Source organism: Pinus tabuliformis, chromosome 4_2 (genome assembly GCF_031772625.1).
Source record: "Pinus tabuliformis cultivar Carrire ecotype Pingquan chromosome 4_2, CPIR1, whole genome shotgun sequence".
Lineage (NCBI taxonomy): Eukaryota > Viridiplantae > Streptophyta > Pinopsida > Pinales > Pinaceae > Pinus > Pinus tabuliformis.
In genome coordinates this window covers 563688629-563713086 of record NC_142304.1, presented here as the reverse complement: position 1 = coordinate 563713086, position 24458 = coordinate 563688629, and the positions used below count along the sequence as shown (strand labels likewise).

Below are 24458 nucleotides of genomic sequence, written 5' to 3'. Positions count from 1 at the left end.
ATTTTTACACATGTTACTGCAAAAGACACCAATTTACATATGTTTAGAATTAATATATAAAAATAATATATTATAATAATTTAATTCAAAATTGATGTATATAAGAAAATTTTTGGAAGAAATCACATTGAAAATTTTTGATCGACGTTTTTCAAACCAACAAGTGTGGTTCATCTTTAAGGTAAGATGAAGAACAAATCTCGGTAGAAGGTTAAATAAGAGTGGTTCATCTTTAAGATAAGATGAAGAACAAATCTCGGTAGAAGGTTAAATAGGAAGATAGGCCATCCTAACCGCTAGAAAAAAACAACGAAATTTAAATAATTTTATTATTATTTAATTATATATATATATATATATATATATATATATATATATATATATATATATATATATATATAATTTAATATAGGCGTTTAGATAAATAAATAAATCAATTAAATAAATATTATTAAGTAATAAAAAAATTATTTAAATAATATATGTTTTTTCTTTTTCCTCCTCTGGTCAAATTTAGCTACTGAGATCTATTCTTCAATATATGTTTTTTCTTTTTCTTCCTCTTGTCAAATTTAGCTACAGAGATCTATTCTTCATCTTGTCCTGAAGATGAACCACACTGGTTGGTTTGAAACGCGTGGACCAAAGATTTTCAATGTGATTTCTTCCGAAAATTTTCGTATATACATTAATTCAAAATTATTTGTTTATATGTAAGATAAAAAGCTTTGTTCATGTAGTTTTTTGACTCTTAATTTATTTTAAGCTTATAGATTCCATTTTATTATATATTTTAAACTATTAAATTTATTATCGATTCCTTTTTATTATATATTTTAAACTATTAAATCCATTCATATGTCTCTTTAGTAAATATTAGATAAATTAATTTTATTTATTATTATTATTTTTAATAATAGTGAGATTTTTTTATCGGAATCTAACACTACAATTTTAAGTAAAATTGTGATTTTTTGTTATTTAATATATATTTTTGAATTTTTTAATGGATTTAGCAATTAAATTAATGTTTTTAAAACTATGTCTCCAATTTTAATTAAAATTAACAACAAAAAATACCCTCAAAAGTCATTTCTTCTATAAATTAAACTATGTTTTAACTTTAATAGATCTGCCATCACTATAAAGCACCCTTTACAACATGTGTTGGGAAACAAATTAACGCTGGGTGGCTGCTATATCCATTGAAAATCGAGGCAGGGCCTAACCCCAAGGGTTTTCACAAAATTTTACTGTGTGACCTCCCAACTAGCAAAACAAATTAACACTAGGTGGATGTAACAGACAAGGCCTAACCCCAAGAATAAAACAACCCTTAAAAATATGTATTAGGAAACAAATTATTCACCACACCATACAAATTATTATTTTTATTTAATTATTTTTTAAATATTATATAATTATTATTTTTAATAATTATTATCGAAATTAAATTATTATATAATTCCAATCAAATTTTTATTATTATTATTATTAAAACTTACATTTTTAAATACATAAATATATTTAAATCTTCAAATATTTTGATAAAGTACATGGACTTACAACGATTTTCCTAAATTTTTAAACAAATTCTAAAAACATATCATAACAAAATTCTCCCACAAATATCATGGAAGGACTCCAATTTCAAAATGCTTAGACCTTGCATTATTTTTTTTTTTTAAATATATGGGTGAAAAAGCAGATTGATAGGCCCACATAATTCGTCAACGACAATTTTATACATAGCAGGATTAACCTTCCCTGAGAGTCGTATCTTTTTTATATTCCGCATCATAACAAGGCGATGAAAATCCCAAAGAGTCGTATCCTATTTTTAATCCGCACTTAACAAGGCGATAAAAATGAGAATGGCCGCAGCGAGGAAGATCGAATTAGTTTCCCAACAAACATTTGACCAGCTAATCACATTCAGATATTTTTATTTGTACGACTTCAACTGATTTAGCTTCAGCCTTTCATGGTGGCCAGGCTCTACTATTGGGGATTAACAACATCTGCTCCTTTTTTACGTGAAGCGCTGAATTTGGGTGACTCTGTTCTTCCCCTCAATGCTGAATAATGCTGTATTTGCGTTTTATTCGTATGGATATTGGATGTTGAATTGTGCTATGATAGTTTCATACCTGTAAATTTGTGCAGTAGCTTTTATTGTCAAGGTTGGTTGTGCATTGCCTCAATGAAAATTTCTGCACTTTTGTATCTATTGCCATCATTCTCTGGAGCTACAGTTTTTGCATCCAGAGAAATAAATTTGCAGTTGGGTGGGGATTCCTTCGACTGCTTGGTGTAAGGTGTATTGAATATGCATATTAATCCAAACCCATCTAAACCTGGGTTTAATATGACATGCACCTCGAGGTCAGAAAGTTACATGATGCGTTTGTTTTCTAGTGGGAGCTATGAACCCCAAGGCGCTTTAATATGGTGCATGAAACATTTTTTTATATTATTACCTAATACATCTCCTCTATGAGGTTTGAATATGGGTTCCTTTCCAGAGAACTCAAGCCAAATGATTTTTATCCATATTGAAAAATACATTTATGAATATGGGTTTGTTTATAGTGAACTCAAAACTTTCATGAAATGCCCTCACCCATGCTGATAAGTGTATTTCCCCTTGATAGATATATCAAATGTTGGAACTCTAAATATGCAAACCTAGAGGAACATATCCGAGCCGGTTTTAAATGGGTTTTGGCCAGTATCCAATATATTCAGAACCCTCTGGTTAGTTGCAGCGAAACTAACTGACTATAAATTGATTAGGTCGTTTTTGTCCAGATCAGTGTTACTTAAAGTCACAATATCTGATCTCAGGCTATAAATTTTGCTTAAAAGTAAGCAGTTTTACAGAGCATCTGGGACGAAAGTGTGGGCTATGTAGACTTGGAGCTAATCCGGTAAGGTGGTAATTCAGTATATCAATAGTCCATTGTGGCAGTTCAAGAGACAGTTTGTTTAGGAAAATGCAAATAGTTTTGTTGTAAAACTTTGAAATGTACTGTGAAATGGATCTTGTGTGCTGTGTCTATTTTTTCCTTCTGGATCTCCATAAGACTTGGTAGAAAAGTGAAGATAACCTCAGACGTAGAGAAGATAAATACCCTATCTTGTGCAGATCTTTGTTCTATACTGAATGTTTAATGAGACAACAGTCCCAAATAACAAGTCCAAGCCATGGGGAGAGTGATTACAGCATCCCGAGCTATGTATGGTGAGGAAATATAATCCCCCTATAAAATCTATTTAACTTTAAAAGACAATTGGAATTTAAAAATTTGAAATTTGAATAATCCTTGCAGACTGTTTGACAAATGTTGTGTCTGAGAATGTGAGACAATTCCTGTAAGATGGCTGACAGAATATTTAGATGAGCTGCTAAGTTTATGTTTGCAATTTTTTTGATAAAATACTGAGTGGAAGCATAAATAATAGATATGGCTTCTGTGTAGCTACAGTGTTCACCGCATTTCATAACAGAGGGTTTGCCATTTAGCAATTGAAAGTGGAGATTGCTCAAGGGGAAGGCGTGTTTGGTGTATTAATGTGTATGCATAAGAAACCCGGGTCCAAAAGCACCGAAAAGGCAACAGATCCTTGGTAAAAGGAGGGTAAATCATAACACATTAATGGAATTGTGCTACTGGGTCATATTCTAATTGATGATGTGCAGAGTAAAACATTGAAGGAGTTGTGGGATTACCTTACACACACGAGTCCCAAGGGTTAGTTCAATTGGTTGAACCATCCACCCAAGGCATGTTGCTGACAGGGAGGCAATAGGTCTTAGGTTCAAATCCAGTTGAGTCCTTTGGGTTTATCAGCTGCTGTTGTGGCTGGCAGTTTAGCCACTCTCCTTATGGATACTTTGGGGAAGAGGTGGGGGACCTTGTGAAGTTCTTTTTTGGAAAAAATCCCCCAGGGTTAGCTCAATTAGTTGAACTCTCTGCCCAAGGCATGTTGTTAACAGGGAGGCCAAAGGTCATAGGTTCAAATCTGGTTGAATCCATCTGGGTTACCAGCTGCTGTTGTGGCTAGCAGTTGAGCTGCTCTCCATCTAGATATTACTTGGAACACATAGACGCACACATGAGTAAAGACTAATATAAAAATCATGCCCATTCATAAACAGCTAGTAGTAGCAATTTTTTGGCTTGTAAAGACTTGTACTTGCAATTAGTTGTGGCAGTTGAGGAACATTAGGTGCCAAAGTCCCAATAGGTACAGTCACGATTAAAGTCTATACCACTGTCATACCATGCATTGGAATCTATTTTTTTAAATGAAAAAAGGCTACTTTAGTTGACACTTTGTTATAAGAAGAAATATAGGGGCTCGATGTAGGCATAAAAGAAGATAGTGCAGTTCATTGTACTTCAAGAGGAGGCTTTAAAGTGCTTGGAAACTAAGACTTTTGAATTGCTTTCCACCTTAAAGTACGAGCACTGAATTGCTCAGCAAAAGGATTCTCAAAAAGGGCAGCAATATGATCATAAGTAGCACCCTTTGGGAAGGATCCCATAGAAAGACAATCAAAGAATGGCAATGACGAGAGGTGTTTTTATTTTGACTTTCAGGGGCATTTTTAAAAGGATTATTGGAAGAGGCAAGCAGAGGTTAGTGTTGCAGTGTTAGATATTGTGAAAGAATGCTTTTTCTTTCAAAAGATAATTTTGATAGTGATAGTTCAGTCTCTGCATCTGAAGAGACGTAGAAAAGGTGAATTGCTTGACTGTAGATTCAGTAGCAACAAAGAACATAAACTTATAATGTTTTAAATATCAATAAAAGAGTCCAACTAGGAGATGATAACAACCACACAAGTTATGGAGTTGGAGAATTAGAGTTTTCTTTGAACATCATTTGAAAGACAAACTTATGGATTTTGACATTTTTGTACTCTATCCAGGGGTTTGTTGTATGATCAAAACGTTACAAATTGATGGTTGAAAGTGGAGTTTAATTGGTGACTTGCTTTGTAAAGAAACAAACAAGTAATAATCTTATCATTTATGCATGCTTTCATGGAAGGTAGTCTTTATGTTTACAAGTTGGTAATACCATCTTTACGACAACAAAAGATGGCAGGTTAGAGCTTCAGCATCAACATTCTAGGCATGCCAACATTAGAGGCTAAGTTAATATGGAGAAGAAGAATATTTCTGAAGGTTTAGATGTTGAAAAACATTTATGCATGTGGTGAATAGAGTTGAAGCTTGTTGGATACAGAGATTTATTGGTAGATGAATTTGGAATTGTTCAACTGAGTCCATTATTTTATAACCTTTATTGATGATTTCAGTAGAAAATGTTTTTGTATGTCATAAAATCAAAGGAGGGAGTTTTTGATACCTTGAAACAGGTAATGACATTTGACTTGAATAAACAGTTTAAATACATGGCACTGATAACAGAGGGAAATTTGCTGCAATGCCATCCAAAGCATTTTGGTGGCAAGAAGGTATATTGAGACAATTTATCAGTTCTTATACCCCTTAAGTAAAATGGTCTTGTATTGCCTTGACTATAATTATATTTCTATGTTCTGCAACACCATTTGATTGAGAAGTATAAAAATTACAAATTGTCTCAATATACATTTGTCTCAACAAAATACTTTGACTGTCGTAGATACAATTTTTGCTCCATTATCAGTGCGCACTACGGTCTACCTCAATATTATGACCTGATTACTTTTTAGCCATGACTTTAAATTGAATAAAGGCTTATAAAACCATTGTTTAGTTTCAATGAAGAGACAAAAGCTTTCTATGAAAATCATTAAACAAGGTCAGTAAAATTAATGAGAACGTTGATGAATATTATAGTGTACTTCATATTACATACTCGCGTGGTAGTGTCCTGAAACTAAAGGCCTTTTGGCATAAAATCGGCTGGTAGCGTCCTTTGAGAAGCTATTCAAATAATACTGTGTGGCTTCAGGTTCCAACTCACTAGCATAATGCTCCAGTTAAATGAGACTTAATTTTTATCTCAACTGCAGCAAATGTTTTCAGTGCAAAGTAACAAGGAGAAATGTAAAGTTTTTAATAGATTCATCAGGCATATTTAATTGCATATATGGTTAAGCAAAAGTCATCCCTTTAATAGGTTTAGAGGCATCTTGAGTTTGAAAATATAATGTGGATCTACTAGGAACTAGAGAACATTACAGACATAAATAGAGCTGGTTGCTTTCTTGCCCACAAATGTGCTTAATTTCCTAAGTTTTTGAGAATCCAACTATGGGTCTTTACCTACAAAGGGTGTCGTGTTCTTTTCCAATTCACCATCCACCATACTTGTCTTAGCTTCCTAACCTCTATATTTTGAAAATAGCAGAATAGGCTTCCAATATAGGGATCACATTGATACGCTTGAAAAATATTATATTGCCTCTGATTATAGACCAGACGTTACCTTTGTACTTTTATATCATTAGGAATGCATCTCAACAATTTCCCTTAAAGTTTCTTCTAACACTTTTCTATTTTTTGAGCAGGGATCTGACGGTGTGTCGACTTTTACAAGTGTTAGATATTTATTGAAATGGGTGGAAAAACAAGCAAATTTCAAATATTTTGGAGGACTGCTGCTCCATCCAAACTTGAACAGAAGATGGTTGAGGCTATGAGGAAAAAAGCAATCTCTGGAGGAAGCACCCTGAAGTCATTCAATAGTATCATCATGAGATTTCCTAAAATCGATGAGAGCTTTGAAAATGTTAGAGATGTATTTCAGAAATTTGGTGAGTGCCTGCTATGAGTGAAAATTTTCAATGTTCTTGTATTTTTATATTGTTTGTAATTTTTTGTCTTCTGTTTCTTTTCCTACATTTATCCAAAGTCCTTGTTTTTAACCACAGATTCTATTCTGTATAGCAACATGGTCAGTGTGTTGGAGACATGAATATATGTACATAATGTTGTTCCTTTTTTTAACATACGACAGACATACAGTCTACGAATTATGCGTTTAGATTTTCTCGATCTCTTAATTCTTCGGTTGCCAAAAGCTATTGCTGTGAATCATCATATTCTTTGTTTGGATCCATTGCTGTCACATGCAAGACATTTTAGAAGCAAGCATCATTCGTAGTCAACCTCCCACAAACTGCATAAATTGTGCTTTTGTTTTCCTACTGCATTTGGGTGGTAGTCCATCTACCTATTTTGCAATGTAGGCTGTATGAGCCAGTTCATATTTTGTCGATTGTTAACTTGCTTCACCAACACATCTTTTGGTTGTGGGTTAGTCATGGTGTTAATTCTCAATTAGTATTGTTACCTCCCAACTTGTACTTGATGATAAAATCTTTAATCCACAATGTACAACCTGAGAGGGAACCGATAGGACAGTCACCATTGTCACCTAAGTAACCTATACTCTTCACTTAAGGCTGCCGCTCCTCCAGCTCAAGGGGGCATCCCTCATAGGAATACTAAAGCTAAGCAGTGAGGCACGAGGTGATATGAGAGTAGCTCTAGTAAAACAATATTTTTTGGGGTTTTAAAGGGGTTTAAAAGGGGTGATGGAAGGAAGATGTAGTCAAAGAGATATGTAAGAGGGCTTATTTTAATGTGTAAGGAATGGAAGTAAGGCTAAACGACTCAATAACCTTCACTCTATGCTTGCTGGAATTTAATGCAAAAATTCTATGAGGAAGAGCTCCAAAGTTCCACCTTTAACTAGCCAACTTAATTTTACCCTAGACATTGAAGTTAATGATCTTGCTAGAATTTTGAGAGCGTATATAAAACAAATTATTACACATCAAAGACTAAGATAAGAAAGGAGAGAAGAGGTGTTACAAGACATGGAAAACTCCGTCCAAGTGGTAGATTTTACCCTTCAATGTACAAATATAGTTCCTCTAAGGTGGACACCCTTAGTAATAGCATGAATATGTGTCCAAAAAGGTTCCAAAAGGGTGTATGCCCTTCTAAACTGATGGTTTGAACCTTGTAACCTCCCCCCCGAGTGAGATGTCCCCTTAATAAGGATGAAACGCTATGTAGAATGACCTCCAAAGGTGATGTCCTCCTCCACCATCAAGCTTGCACCTAGTAAACACCTTCAAAGATGGCATGTTTGAGGTCTCTGAGAGGTACATCCTTCCAAATCCAGTGAATGAATCCATGAACAAGGCTTCAACATCTGGAATATCAACAATACTCAACCATCTCCATGAAAAGAAGGGATGAACCCCTTTAATCCAACTAAATGCCTCAACATGTATGCAAAATATTTCTCAAGCTGGCATGTGGGGACCAGTAAATTACGAGGATATGTAAGGTGGTGGGAAGAGTAAGTCAAGAATGCCACGAGCCACGTGCCAAGTGACGGTAAGTCAACCAATTCATCATGGAGAAGTATGACCTCATCAAAATATGTATGAAGTAATGATAGTTTTGCACGTGCCTCCAAATGTGAGCCCTAGTAGGGGAGGGTTCTAGGTGGAAACATGTTCCGTGTTACAAGTAACCCTTACACATGTGAATATTGCCCACAAGAGCTAGGGTGTTTGTAACATCCACCAATGCCATAATTGCTATTAGGCTAGTAGGAGCATGAAATTTTCACAAATTTCCCTCAAATCCACTTTTCTAAACCATAACCTAGTCCCCATTGTGGCTAATTGAGTAAGATAAGAAAGGAGAGAAGAGGTGTTACTAGACATGGAAAAATTCGTCCAAGTGGTAGATTTTATCCTTCAATGTACAAATATAGTTCCTCTAAGGTGGACACCCTTAGTAATAGCATGAATATGTGTGCAAAAAGGTTCCAAAAGGGTGTATGCCCTTCTAAACTGATGGTTTGAACCTTGTAACCTCCCCCCCGAGTGAGATGTCCCCTTAATAAGGATGAAAAGCTATGTAGAATGACCTCCAAAGGTGATGTCCTCCTCCATCATCAAGCATGCACCTAGTAAACACCTTCTAAGATGGCATGTGTGAGGTCTCTGAGAGGTACATCCTTTCAAATCCAGTAAATGAATCCATGAACAAGGCTTCAACATCTGGAGTATCAACAATACTCAACCATCTCCATGAAAAGAAGGGATGAACCCCTTTAATCCAACAAAATGCCTCAACATGTATGCAAAATATTTCTTAAGCTGGCATGTGGGGACCAGTAAATTACGAGGAGATGTAAGGTGGTGGGAAGAGTAAGTCAAGAATGCCATGAGCCACGTGCCAAGTGACGGTAAGTCAACCAATTCATCATGGAGAAGGATGACCTCATCAAAATATGTATGAAGTAATGATAGTTTTGCATGTGCCTCCAAATGTGAGCCCTAGTAGGGGAGGGTTCTAGGTGGAAACATGTTCCGTGTTACAAGTAACCCTTACACATGTGAATATTGCCCACAAGAGCTAGGGTGTTTGTAACATCCACCAATGCCATAATTGCTATTAGGTTAGCGGGAGCATGAAATTTTCACAAATTTCCCTCAAATCCACTTTTCTAAACCATAACCTAGTCCCCATTGTGGCTAATTGAGTGCATAGGGTACTGCTTTTTTCCTTTCTCAATCATAACTCGAATATTCATTTTGATTTCATAGGTCACTTGCGTTCATTGAGACCTTTCTAAGGACTATACTCTTGCCCAATTTTGATCTTGGAGCAAGAAGTTATGGCCTCTTGAATCCTGTATGAATTCTCTCTTTTTTGCATCTTCAAGGCACGTGGCACTTGGTCTAGTTCACCATCTCTATCGGAAGACTCTTCAACTTTGGCACTGATAGCACTTTTCTCAAAGTGTTGATGGCCAATTTAGTTAATGTGGCGAAGCACAAGTTTATATCGAGTGCTAAAAATGGGTTTATAATGGGTGTCGAGAGGTGAGTCCATTTCCTCTACTAAATGATTTTATTGCACTCATTGATGGGTTAAGTTTATTTTATTCGCTGACATGTGAGTTTCTTTTACTCGCCAATAAACCATCTTTTCCCCAAGTGAAATCACTTTGAGGGTTTTGTCACATCATCATCCATACAAGGACATTTTAACATCTGTGGATGCCACATTATCATTTGTACACACCATGTTACCATTATCATGAACTTCAGTGGTATGGTCCATGAAAACATTATGTACAACCTTCTTGCTAAGTCACTCATCTTAGGATGATTTTGTGCCATATGGGACACTAAGAGTATCACACCTTTTTATTTTTGCCCTTGTGAAACACCTTATTGCACTTTGAAGATATTTCTTTTGCTGCTTTTTGCACCCCATAACTTTTCATCTTGCATTGTATGCATCTCCCTTTTTTTCTTTTCTTGTGATAAAGAGAATCTTTCTTCCTTCTTTTATCCCACCCCCATCTTTTCTTTCACGTGGCATATTGCTCACCTTTCATCCTTTCAAGACAAGCCTCTTCTTCTTTATTTTCTTCCTTAATCTTATCAAAAAATTCTCTCAAGTCTTTAAGACTTCTTTTCCTTCTTGTGAAGGATTCCTTTGCTTATTACATCTTGAAATCTTTCTTTTTTACAGTGTCATATAGAAAAATTTCTCGATGCAACATATCACATCTTCCAAAAATCTTTTCTTGTAATATTGTGTTGTGATGAAAATCATTTTGTCGTGACAAGGAGAGTTTTTCCTCCTTCCTTTTTTTTTGACTAATGAAATTGACAACTGTGACAATCTCATACTCATGTGACATGGGGTTGATTTCGTTCGCTACCACCATAACCACTAGATGCACCACGCCTATTCCTAACATTGAAATAGGTTAATCGGGGGATTGAACCAAGGGCCTCATAATATTTTACGTAACACATTTACATGCTTTACTAGGTGAGCTACCCCTGGGGGCTAGTTTTTCCTCCCTTTATTGCATCTCAAGATTATCTTTTTTTGTGGTGTATCACATTCAACAAAAATATTGCCTTGTGATATCATTCATCTTATTTTATCACATTTCATTATTTTCTCTTTGTTTGATGTATTGCATCACAAGAAAATCTTTTCATGCGATATAGTATAACCCTAAGTTTTCCCCAAAATTCCTAAGTCCTTCGTCTTCTTTTTCTTCTGCCCCCCACTTTGTCACATTTTGAGGTTGTCTTCGCATGCAGTGTATTACACTACCATTTTTCCTTTTTGTGTGGTGTATCGTACTAGGAAAGTATCTTGGTGTGATATATTGCACTACATGAAAATATTATCTTGTGATACATGAATTTTCCTCAAGGTTTCTCATATTTTGACTAGGTCATGAAATATTCTATTGTTGGTGATAAATATTGTATCACATGAAAGATTTTTCCCATGCAATACACACTGTATCACATCATTAATTTTATTTGTGCGATATGTACTATATTGCACGGAAATTTTATTTGTGCGATATGGCAAAACTTACAGAAGTTTTCTTGAAATTTCTTAAGTCTTTAGCTGTATAATTTTCTAAGCATCAGGCTATTGCTAAAACTCGTTTACAACAACACATTGATAAAGCTACTCAGAAACTCATTTACAAGAAAACAATGATAGGGTCATAACAAGGCCCAAGCCCTAATCATTTGGCAAGAGTTTTGACTCAACTTTCTTTTCCCCATCTAACACCTATAAGGGGAAACATTCTCAAGCATTTCCTTGAGAAGCAAATCACAGGGTTTAGGGCAAAATTTTTCTAAGTTCTTTCTAGGAACTTCTAAAGTCTAAACCACACTGTCAATTTCTTTGTCAAGCATATAATTATATGATTCAAGGATCACATTGAAAGGACAATGATAATTAAAGATAGGTTGGCCCACTGTGTTAGAAAATAAAAAAGGCAGAAAGATTTTCTTATATAGATAATTACTTGTGATTCTTTTTTTTTTTTCCACTGGAAAAATCGTAATTTTATTCATTATGAGTAAAATTACATGTTGTAGATGCTGTAATAGCATATGCTGTAACAAAACTTGTCCTGCTAAAATCAGGAGCTAATAATCAATCAATAGTCTATCTAGGCTTTCCTACCCTTCTTTTTTTCCACTTTCCGCCAGCCTTCATTGTTAGGCGGAGCTGTTACAATAATCATTTGTGCTTCATTTGTGGCAGCCATGATTCTTTTTTCAGAATCTGAGCTTGTTGATGAGTATGCTCGCTTGCTGCCTCCAATTTCCTGCCCGAAGTTCTCATATTGCTGCTGTGGGTTACTTGCATTTGTATCTTTTGCTCCTTCAATCAGATTTTCATTATTCTGTAGGTGATGTGGATAGCTTTCTTTGCTGATTTCTGGATTATTCCTTCCGTCTTCATCTTCTTGTAGAATGCTGGTGGTTTCTGCATTCTTTTCCTCTTCTATATCCTCTGCCCATGTGGTTGTAAATTGCCATCCTTTCGGCTTTGGTGGTTGTCTCCTTTTCCTTTCTTTTTTGTTTTGTGGGCATGCACTCTGAAGATGACCTGTTTGTCGACATATGCGGCAGCGAAAGGCAGTGTTTTCATAATCCAGTGGTTGTGCCCATTGCTTTCCATTATGGATTAGGAGAATGTGCTCTGGTAGGCCTTGACTGAGGTCTACCTCCACACATATCCTGGCAAATATGTAGATATCCTTGGATAGGCGCTCTTGATCTACTTTTAAAAAAGATCCCAGGGTATTGCCAATTCCTTCCAGCACTTTGTAGTGCCAAAAGTGTATAGGTAGGTTAAACAATTTTACCCAGACTGGCATTTTGGTGACCACCATGCTGTTTGGATCGAAGTCCGGGAACCAAGATTTCAAGAAAAGGCCAGCGTTTCCCCAAAACCATGGTCCCTCGTTCAAAGCATATTCTTTGTCCATTATGGTGTCAAATTTGACAATAAAGAATCCCTTTGAACAGAGATGGATATCACAGTTTTCTGTCCATATGGAGTAAATCCATTGACGAAGGGCTTCTGGTTTGGGCCAAAATCCATTGAACCTGCATATCACTGCTTTAGTTGAATAATCAGCTTGTATTTCATTTACCTCTGGTATGGAGATTGTTAAAGCAGGGTTCTGTGTTGTCTGCTCAACAATGTAGGCCCCTGGTGCTGTAGCTTGCTATTCTGGTTTCTTTTGTGGTTCCATCTTCCCTTTGACTGCATCTTTGAAGGAAGCAGGTCCTTTTGAACTTGAGCCGGGGCAGCCTTCGCGCAATCTTGTGCTGAGACAGATGGTAGAGTCCTTTGCTATACCGTATTCCATTAGCTTGAACCCCTCCTGAATTACTTTCCCTGCGTAGAGGAGTAGTTGTTTGCTTGGTGGGATTCCAGTCTTTTCATGTATCCTCTGTTTGAGGGTTTCTGTTGCCTCCCATTTCCCAATTTCGATGCATATTGTGTTCCCTCCCATAGATCTAATAAAGAGAGAGCTTTTTCTATCTTCAATCGTCTTTTCCGGTGAGTGTATTTCCAGATCTGACCTGCATAGGGGTAGATCTGCTCTACAGAGGTCTAGATCGGAAAGCCTATGACCCGATCTGTGCTCAAAGCTATTGTTCAATGGATATGATGCCCCGTCTGGGCTCAACGGCGGTTGTTCTGAGGGCCCATGACTCGGTCTGAGCACAGTGCTGTTGGTCGGTGGATATGCTGCCCAATCTGGGCTCATCGGCGGTTGATTGGTCATATGGAAGACAAGATCTGCGCGACAGTTCAAATCAGAGTTTCGACCTGTAAAGGGCTTTTTAAATTCATCATACCTTTTGCTTTGTTGACGTTCTGCCGTCCTGTGATCTCCATTCTGACTCGGGACAGCACCCACCGATGCAGTTGCTGCCGCAGATCGGACTTTCAATAGCTCGATCCTTCTTGGTTCCGTAGGCAGAGCCGTCCCTGTTGGACCTTTCGGGGGTTTATCAGCAGTATTCGCCGTCTTTTGTTGCAGATCCCTCCAGATTTGCACTTCAGCCCTTCTTTTCGCCTTTGACTGCTGCGAAATTAGTGGTATCCTTGCTCTCGGCCGTGCAAAGTTGATCAAAACCCCTCGCGCTGGTTCACGCTTCTTTCTTTGGGAGATTCCAGTGGTTTGGCAGGCGCGGGTGAGAGCCATTCCTTCGCCGGTTCGATCTTGGGTCGCCGCTGCAACTTTGTTTCTCATTGATTCAACTTTTTCTATTCTAAGATGTAAGTATGTCTTCGAATCTCATATCTACTCGTGATTCTTTTATCTTTATGTTCTTCTTTTATCTTTTAGTTCATCAAGCAATTACCAAAACAATAACAGAAGGACAATAGATGTACAACTAGGGCAAAACCCCTATCTAGGGGAAAACCCAGTCAATGATTCTTTCTTCAATAGTTTCTCGAGATAATCCAAGACTCTAGACCCAGAAGAAGACTCCCTCCACACCAAGTTAGCCCTCAGTTCTTCTTGTAGATGACAACCCTTCACAAGCAACTTTGACCTAGCAGCATCAACAACAACTTTGACCTAGTAGCTCTTCGACCCAGCAATAACAGCAGCTTAAACTTCGACCAAACTTGGAGAACTTCGATCTGCCTTGATACACCTCAGAACAGGGTGAGAGTTGTCCCAAAATTTTGATCTTGATGTTTACTATCTCCTTCCAGAAACTCGCACTCCTTTCCAGCCCTTCCTCTAGCCCTTTCTCAACTTCGCACTTTTCTAGCTTCCAGCTTCAGAAATCGAACTATGTGAGAGAGAATGAGATGCTCCAAATGAATTCGAACTGCCTTGTATTTATAGCCTTCTAGGAGGTCGAATTACTTGTCTTGAGGCCGACTTGGTGTGGAGGAGACTAAATTCATTTTTGACTCAAAAATAATTCTTTTTACATGATTCGAAAGCCCAAGAAGGGTCTCTTTTAATGTACAATGACTCTAATGACTCAAAATAAATCCTAAAAGTCCTCAATGGGGACTTTGACCTAAAACATGATGACCCAAGCATGAAACCCATGCTTTAATAAGTCATAGAAATAATAATAAAAATATTTTCTTCATTCTTTTGATAAGTACATCTCAAATACATTAATGAAGACCGAACCTAGTTACAAATTTCAACACTCCCTCTTAACTAGGGAGGTATTCATCAGTACAAGTACAAGGAAGATCTCAAAACACATGAACCATGAAGAATTTTAGGCATCGCAATGCCATGGACTAGATTCTTGACCAGGGCAATCTATCCAGGTGGGACTAAGATGGACTAAAGCTTTCAGCCTCTCTAGGTACCATCAGGCTTACTTACTAACCATCAACCTAGGGATCTAGGTGCATATCCGAGGTCAGAGCTCCATGACCAACGCCACCCTCCCTACTTCGGGAACTAGACATCAACACAAAGTGCCGACCAAATGTCCTCCCAGGCAATGCCTCACTCACAAGCCTCAACTTCCTAAACGTTAACAAATCCTCCCCGATCAAGTAGATCAACAACAAATCTCTCCAAACAAATTGATCAACAACACTAAGCATGTAAAAACATGCTATCAAACTTCTGAGAGATTTACCTGTACAAACACAACCCCAATCAGTAACAAACTTCAACTGTACATAAATAGATACAAACCTCCGAGGTCTTTCAGACAACTTGATGTTGCTTCTCAACTTTTCACAGTAAGACTTAGAACTTTCCAAATGAATTTTGACAGAAGATTCCTCAACCATACAACTTCCTTTCCTACTTTTCATGCAACAACATATTCTACAAATAGATCCGACGTCTTCTTATTTTAGCGGCCATTCAACATGCATTCTCCAATTTTTCTTCTCTCACTCATGGCCTTCACTAAAACTTACGATTGTTAGTCCTGGCCTAGTGCATGACACACGGAGTAGAGAATCATATCCTTCACTCCCTCTTAATCAGAGAGGATCTAATCATTCCTATATAAGGAATATTCCCAAGCTTCCTCTTATCTTAGGGAGATCAACTTTCATCCAGGCTCCCTCTCAACTTAGTGGCTCAACTTCTTTTCTACGACATCGAAGAATCTTTCATGGCTTCCATCCTTCTCATCAGAGTTATCATGATCATCATCATTCACATCATGCTTATCATATCAACTTTTCTTTACGAACATCTTCACCATCTTGAAGATCATGTACCTGCACAACTTGGATAGCAAGTACAACCAAATCTATAGAAGCATGAAGTTAACCTTATCAGAATCACGAAAACATTCAACTTTAGACATCAAAATACTCAAACTTGGTTACATGCAAGAGACATACTTTTCAACTTCTTACGAGTGTTTTTGTCATAAACCCTAGACTACTTTATCAAGGCTTTCAACATTTCATTACAACTTTCACTACATCTAGGGTTTCAATGTTTCTTCTAGAGGTATGACATACCCTACTACATCATATAGAAAACCCTAGAAACAATTCAAACAAATATAGATTTACAATGTATATAACAACTTTTAAAATTCATATGTTAGACTTCCTACTAGAATTTCATACAAACCCTAGATTTCATACATGAGATTCAACAAACAATCACAGCTCAATCAACAACATGACTAGCTTCCACTAGGGTTTGTTGCAAACCCTAGATTTTTCCAATCAATCGGACATTAACTAAAACTCAAATTTCTCAAATTATCACATTGTCATCATATATCAGAGATTTGGACTTCTACTAAGGTTTAATTACAAAACCATAGAATTCACAAAACTATCATCGTAGAGAATCAAACTTCGACTAAGTCTTAGTTCCAAACCCTAGGACTAATATATCTAGGATTCCATCATCATGCACAAGCATATCATAACATGTGTTAGTCAAACCCAACTACACAAATATCAATAAGAGTTAGACATATAACAAACTTGATTAGACTAGGGTTTGATCGGACAAACACACACATCCCAAGGAAATCATTTCTAGGACATTATAAGGGTTTTGCTTATACACCCTACCAAATCCTAATGATCTAGGGTTTCAATACAAAACATAGCAAACCCTAAATTACCAATACTTCAAAGGTTTAGGATTTCAGACATTATCATTCAACCCTAACAAGTTAGGGTTTCCATAACCATACCAAAACCCCAAACATGACTTCATCAAAACATCAGACATTTTTCTTTGGACTTCACCAATGACCCTAAGTAGGCTAGGGTTCCACACATAATTATCAACAGACCCTTAAGTTAGGGTTTCCACAATGAACCTTTCTAGGGTTTCACAAGAGTAATCAAGGATATGAGGAGGTTAGGTTTATATAATGATGAATCACCCAATCAAGAATCTTTAATATTCAGGAAAGCTAGACACATAAATGTTAGTAATAGTTTATCAAGAATGAATATGGAGAGAGCAAAACTTGTAATTCAAAACATACCTCTTTAACAAAGGTCTTGTTTTGGAGCTCTTCTTGGACCAACTTAGCACTCTGGCACTCCACTACCTACCCCACACAACACAAGAAGGCATTTTGTCTTTATTGCGCAACCCTTCGAAAGCCTCTCCCTCCAGTGCTCTTTAGTGTTTGCATAGGGGCCCAATTGCTGCCCATGGATTCTCCCCCTTTTCAACGAGTTTTATAGGTCTCCTTGCTTTGCTATTGAAATCATAGTGTGGTGGCCCTCACGACTTTAACACTAGTTGATTTCTTTAATCTTCCTCTGCTCCAACTCTCTTCTCTCAGGTTTCACTATTTTCCCCCTGTACATTCTCTTCCTCTCATTTGAACTGCACACATGCTACATGCACTCTTTTGCAGTTCTCAGTCACTCAACATTTTGCATCAATGTAGGAAGGGGTTCGCTTCTCCTTCAACTCAATCACTTATTTGCACGTGCTTGAATCTTGCCTTTATAGCTGACCGCTTTCTTGCTCAATCCTAGACCTTTCTGTCACACGCAAATGTCTCCCCATTTGCGGTTGCTAAAACAAATCTTCTTCCATCTTGAGTCGTTGCCTCTTCGTAGTTGACCCTGTCTTTCATAGTCACAACCCTCTCCTCTTCGACACACATGGGTGCTCAATGATTAGTGATCATTCCCTCAAAGAAGTAAACCATCCATGATCCATTTCCCTTGACATTCATCCCCTTCAAATATGTTTGTGATTTCCAAGGACATGGGAGAAATTTCTAGAAGGTGATTTGACCACATCTCTTACAAATATTATCATCAAGGTACTCAACCCATTTTTGCTCATAATTGTGGAAGGTATACTCCCACCAAACTCGTTCAATGATTGGCTTTACTAAATTAAGGAAGATTGATGGTAAATAGCAAAATGATTTGGGTAATTGGCATATGGATTATTTAGCATGCATAATTCCCCTAGGACCCCCTCACTCTCCCCTTCTTATGAAATCATTGTCGCTCTTTAATATGCTCCTACCTCATCCAGACTTGAAATATTTTTATTAAGAATAAGTGTAGTAATTACATTATTTTCTTTTCCATGGCATACCTTCCTCATGGCATAAAATAAAGCATGGTCATTAAACATCCATGCCAGGACCTAATTATTATTTAAATCATAATTAATTATAAATAATTATGAAGATTAGAAAATGGAGGTGTTACAGTGTTTTAGAGAGATGGAGATCCATTTTAGTAATAAAACACGTGAAAAGGTGAGTACATGCCAAGTTCTCTACGTCATGGTGAAGCTAATCAAATGGAGATGACAATACAATGTGTAGTTAGCCCCAAAGTGCTAGGGCGTTTCACCAAGGGGTCCATACATCCTTGTGTCCCATAATCTAGCAAAGTTAGGAGACTAAAACATCATATTATTAAGTGTAATACCAAACAATGTACCACCAAAACCTCCAACACATCATCATTCATGTCATCATCAATACAAGGAACCAGCTGGAACCCTAGCCATCTAAAGTTCTTTGTGATGAAATCACAAGGGTAGTGAAAAAATTCACTAGTGAAAGGCTTCATGCGAACGAGGGGTAACGACTGGCTCCAACTCGAGCACATGCTCTTCTTGGGAGTATATTAGAACCTCATAATATCGACATGTATTTATTAGAAATGATCACTATTATCAAGCAGAAATATGTGGCGGGATGGGCCTGCATCAACATCCTTAAACACCACATTACAAGTCCATATAGTTTATTCCATCATTATTTCAAAATTGGCTTTAGATAACAAGGCATAAACCAACAGTGCCAATGTCAACATGAAATAATATCTAATTTTCACATGTTGAGCTTATTCATGCTACTGCAATGCTCAAGGGAGTTTATTATTTCTCTTATCCTACTCCAACATTAGAGAATGAACATGCTGAGTGAATTCGTAAATCTAACCCCGGATCTATCAAAGCATAGATCCTATGGATCTATGCTTGATAGACTTTTTACCATGTTTTTGGTCATCAACCAAAACAAATATATATCAAATACATACATGCTGGAATCTCCATGAAAATTTATTCGTGATAGAACATGTAACCATGTGCATGATCAAATTCATGCCACAAATGGCATGCACTACTACAAGCCTTCTCTATTCAAGTTTGAGTGGGGCTAGTGTACGTATAATACACTTTATGAGACAATCCCATATCAATCTCTACAATATCATAATCAGCCCCCTTAAGCAACAAAGGCTTAGGGAGTCTCTACAAGATTACTCAAATCATCATGGCTACTATCCAAGTAAGACATATGTGAATATGAGACAAAATTCCAGCTTTAGAAAATATTTTTAGGCTCACATATAGGGCTTGAAATCCTCCTTTTGATGGCTGAATTTTTCTGCAAAACAACTCATCATGAAATGTTTACTGTTCCATACAATCTTTTGCATCAAACGCACCATTTCCAGCTGAAAGTGCATGCAAGAGGGAAGAAAAACGTGAAGAAATAGGTGGCTGGAAATTGCAGTGATCAAAACCTTTTTGTACCATACACTTTCTAGCCACAATCACATTTTCTAGCATGAAAAATCATGCATAATTTCTCCAATACACGAGGAAGAAGAACTTCTAGCTACAAAATCGCATTTTCTAGCATGAAAAATCATGCATAATTTCTCCAATACATGAGGAAGAAGATGGCTGGAAAATTTCTGCATCACAAATCTACTCTCTATGTTGGAAAAAATCTGCATACAAACTCATATGACATGGCTGAAAATGCCACAACAAATGCTGATTTTTCAAAGAGAAATCTGATCTTCTATGCTGATAATTACTTCCAATGATTTCTTAAACAAGTTCACTTATGTCACATTTATTATTAAGCAATTATAAATAGAAAATCTCAACCATAATGCAATAATGACAGTAGGATCATAAAGAGACAGCCAAGCACACAAAGAGACACAAATTTTTCACTTGGGAAACCCAAACTTGGGAGAAACCCAACAATCTTTTCTAGGAGAAATTCTTCAATTCAACAAAAGGTACAATCTGATTTTCCAGTCAAAACAGGTCAAACTGATCACATAAACAAATAAGTCAAACCTGGTCAAATAGACCAATTTCAGCCTTCCTACTGCTGCCCCAGAAATTTGGTCAACCTGTTGAGAAACCAAGATGCTTATAGATAATGATGATTTCTCTTAACTTGATAATTACTTGTGAATGTTTGTTGGCTTCTTATTAATATTATGTTCTCTTCATCAAGCAATTACCAAAACATAAAGATCACAAAGAGACAAAGAACACTAGAAATTAGGCTCCAAGCCAGGGCAAAACCCCACAAGGGGGAAAACCCAAAAAATCCTCTTCTTATAGAATCAGGTCAAAGTGAGATATCCAAGACCCAAAACCAAGATCAAGACTGCCACAAAGACCCCAAGTCAGCCCTTATCCAAGTCCCCTCAACAAGTCAAAGTCACAGAATTTCAGACCTGCAGTTTGGTTTCAGACCTGTAATTTCGCAGAGTTTCCCTAGTACCTTCGCATGTGTGAACAGAAACAAGCTAGAAAACCAAAATTTCTCTCTCCTTTGACCTTGCTCTTTCTCTCTCTTTTGACTTTTGTTGATTATTTTTCTTCTTGCACCAAAATCGATGTGATTGGATTGGTGATGAATGAGGTCGAACTTGTCTTATTTATACATGTCTAGGAGGGTCGAATAGCTGCCCCTAGGGTCGACTTGTCCAAGGAGGGCCGCCTTGGTCTTATGGATGACATTTTGACTCTTTGACTGAAATAAAATAATATTTCCTTTTTCCTACAACAAGTCCAAATGGGACTTTGACTCAATTACATTTCTTTGACCCATAATAAATTTTCTTTTGACTCAATTGACACTATAAGCATGAAGAACATGCTTTGACTAGAAATAAAATAATGATAATGAATGTAATAAATGAATATAATAAGTACATCAATGATACATTTGTATTACATTATGAAGACCAACTGTTAAAATTGGCAACTAGGGCCAAACTCCATGTGGGTCATATTATTTATGGCAGCTGATATTTTTCTTGGATCCCTCTCATCGAGAGGTGTAGGATTGATCTAAAGATCATCGAGTCCGATAAGTATTCATGGAGTTATGAATTTATTTGCTTTATAAGACAATTCGTCAAGGTTGGCCAGCAACCAAATAAACCCCACATGTGCTCAACGTTTTAGTATAAATAGAGGTGGCCTTCAAGTCATTTCAACACACTTGGGGTCTCTTCCTCTCTCTACTTGTCTTTGGGTTTTAGTAGGAGGAGAGCTCCTAAGGAATAATTTTGCCCTGATCTAGAGGGCAGAAAGCCGGAAAAGGTGGAAAAGCCGGAACTACCGGAAAAGCTGGAACTGCCGGAACTGCTGGAAAAGCCGTAAATGCCGGAAAAGCCGGAACTGCCAGAAAAGTCGGAAAAGCCGGAACTGCCGGAAAAGCCGGAAAAGCTGGGAAAACCATAAAAGCCGGAAATGCCGGAACTGTCAGAAAAGCTGGAAATGCCGGAACTGCAGGAAATTCCAGAAAAGCCGGAATTGCCGGGACTGTCGGGAACAACTGGGACTGCTGAAACAGCCGGAGCATCTGTCTTCGAAGGAGAGCAGCATGCAAGGGACAACTAACTAACATTGGGACAGTTGTATGCTACTTAGCAACAAATACACCAAGTATGCAATGTTACAGCTAGCATGCAAGGGACAACTAGCATGCAACAACAAGCATGCTAAGGACAACAAGCATGCTAGGGACAACAAGCAAGCAAGGTGCAGCCAACACATAGGTCAGGATGGCAACATGGTGCAACAATGGCACATAATGCAGTACAGTGATGGGTACAGTCATGATTAATGAAGCGTGATGAGATGTAGCATAGTGATGATAGGTGCAATAGGGTGCAGTGCGGTGAGGTGCAACATGATGACAAAATGCAGCATAACGATAGGTGAAGGAGTCACCTTGGAGAATTAGTTGAAGCAACATGTCTTCAACTGATCTCATGTATCATCTTCTTAGAGATGATCTATGCTCTTATCTAGATAAGTCAAAGTGTTGACTTTTGTTGTAAACGTACTATCTCTCTCTTACTCTTTGCTGAACTATTGAAGAACATATAAGAAGAATTGATCAAGGGTTTCCCCACGTTGGTGTTTGTCCCTGGCTAGCACCACATCTTGTGTCCTCTTGTCTTGGTTTGTCTTCTGCAATTTATGTTTATGTTCTATCTGTAGTTTACTTTAATGCTGATGTGATTGCTAATCTGGAAAAGGTATGGAGCTAACTGTGAAAATTGAAATAAATTGCTCTAAGCATAGAACATACCTAAAATTAACATGGTATCAGAGCTGAGGTGAAGATAATGCCCAAGCAAGAGTGAAAGAGCAATCACCGAAAACAGTTGGGAAAGGACAAAAGGATCAGTGGATTCTTCATCCCTCTTCAAATTCACCAAGGGTGAAGTTGAAGCAGAGAATATTATCAGAATGGTGCAGCGGAATATGGCCTACCTAAAGATCACTTCATTGGAAGACCGGATCTCAGGGTGGAAGGAAAGGCAGATGACTAGTTCGGCCATTATGCGAAGGAGTGTCCGAATGGCAGGGACATAGCACTTGATGATGATAACAATCATTCCAGTGACATCTTCAATGATCAAAGGAATGACAGGTAATGCAGGTCATCAAGGAAATGGCCAACTCTTCATAGAAAGCAAGGAACCCCATGTATGAAGAATCAAATGTTGTTTCTAATAAGATAAAGAAGCATTATCTTGTATTGGCCCTCTCCTTAAGATTCTTTGGGAATTTGGCGTATAGATTGTAGTGCTTCAAGGCACTTCATCGGATAGATGGGTGCACTCTCTAATTTGGTAGAGATGGAAACAATCGGGGGATTATACTTGGAGCCGGTGCCACCTATCCCGGAAAGGGTGTAGGGAATGTTAACTCTCAATTGAATAAGGGTAACTCGATTCATTTATAGAATCTCTTTTGTGTACCTGATCGCAAGAAGAACCTGGTGTCCATCTTGGAAATGGAAGTCAAAGGTTTTAGGGTGGCACTCATCGATGGAAAGGGATGTCTGAATTCAAGTAGAGCATGAAGGTACATGTCTGAGATGTACGAAAGGAAAATCTTATAAGGGGACCATTCCCCTCATGCAGCAGGTCCATAGGTTTGGAACAACCCGAGGAGTTTGAGATTCATGATTGGGAATCTCATGTATATAGGTGGAAGAAAGCCCTCTATGGCTTGAAACAAAACACCCCGGGCGTAGTATGAGAGGATTGATAGCTGTCTGATGAAGCTGAGATTCACTAGTAGCGAAACCGATCCAAACCATTACCCGAAGGTTGTGGATGGTAGACCTCTCATACCGGCACCTTATGAGGATGACCTATTTCTGACAGGTGCAAACCCTCTCATTTACAGAAGTAAGAGGGAGTTGGATTTTGAATGTGGAATGATAAACTGCAAGCCTGTTACTACCTCGAGGATCTCAACTTTCAGAAGTTATATGGCAGTGATGTCGGACCAGATTTGGGAAATGCCTCTGAGTTTCATAAACTCATTCGCGTTGATGTTCTTGGTGAACTTCCATCCGGACATATGTTTTGCCATTAGCATGGTGAGCTCATATTTGGTTGAGCTTCACTGGATTAGTGCCAAGAATCTTCTGAGATATCTTCAGGGCACAATCTCTCATGGATTGAGATACACTGCCGGAAATATGAAACTGCATGATTATTCGAATGCTGACTGGGCAGGCAGTGTGGAGGATCACTAGAGCACTTCTCAGTGCTGGTTCTCTTTGGATTCTGCTTCGATATCATGGATGAGCGGGAAGTAGAAGTCGGTTGCTATAAGCACCGCCGATATCAAATACATAGCTACGAGTATGATCTCGTGTGAAGCTGCATGGTTGCAGAAGCTCTTAAGTGAGTTGTTTGTCCACATGATGAATACCACTGTGATTCTCTGTGACAACCAAAGGGGGGATTCGATTATTGAGGAATCCTGTATTCGATGATTGCTCTAGCAGATAGACATCAGATACTGCCTTATTTGCGATATGGTAAGTCGATGAGCGAGGAGGC

General features: G+C 37.6%; 1 protein-coding gene across 2 annotated transcripts in view; it reads left to right on the top strand.

The window, feature by feature from the left end:
• The first annotated feature begins 1779 nt into the window (after nt 1–1779).
• The window catches only part of LOC149170526 (putative calcium-binding protein CML21), a 61356-nt gene continuing 38677 nt past the window's right edge, over nt 1780–24458 (top strand). The window contains exons 1-2 of one of the 2 annotated variants that reach the window (XM_089423914.1): nt 1780–2054; nt 6533–6778. In XM_089423914.1, coding sequence (XP_089280040.1) covers nt 6580–6778 — 199 coding nt within the window. In that variant the 5' untranslated portion in view covers nt 1780–2054; nt 6533–6579. Of the gene's footprint in view, nt 2184–6532; nt 6779–24458 lie in introns of both variants that reach the window. The other variant, XM_089423915.1, reaches the window with a different exon arrangement.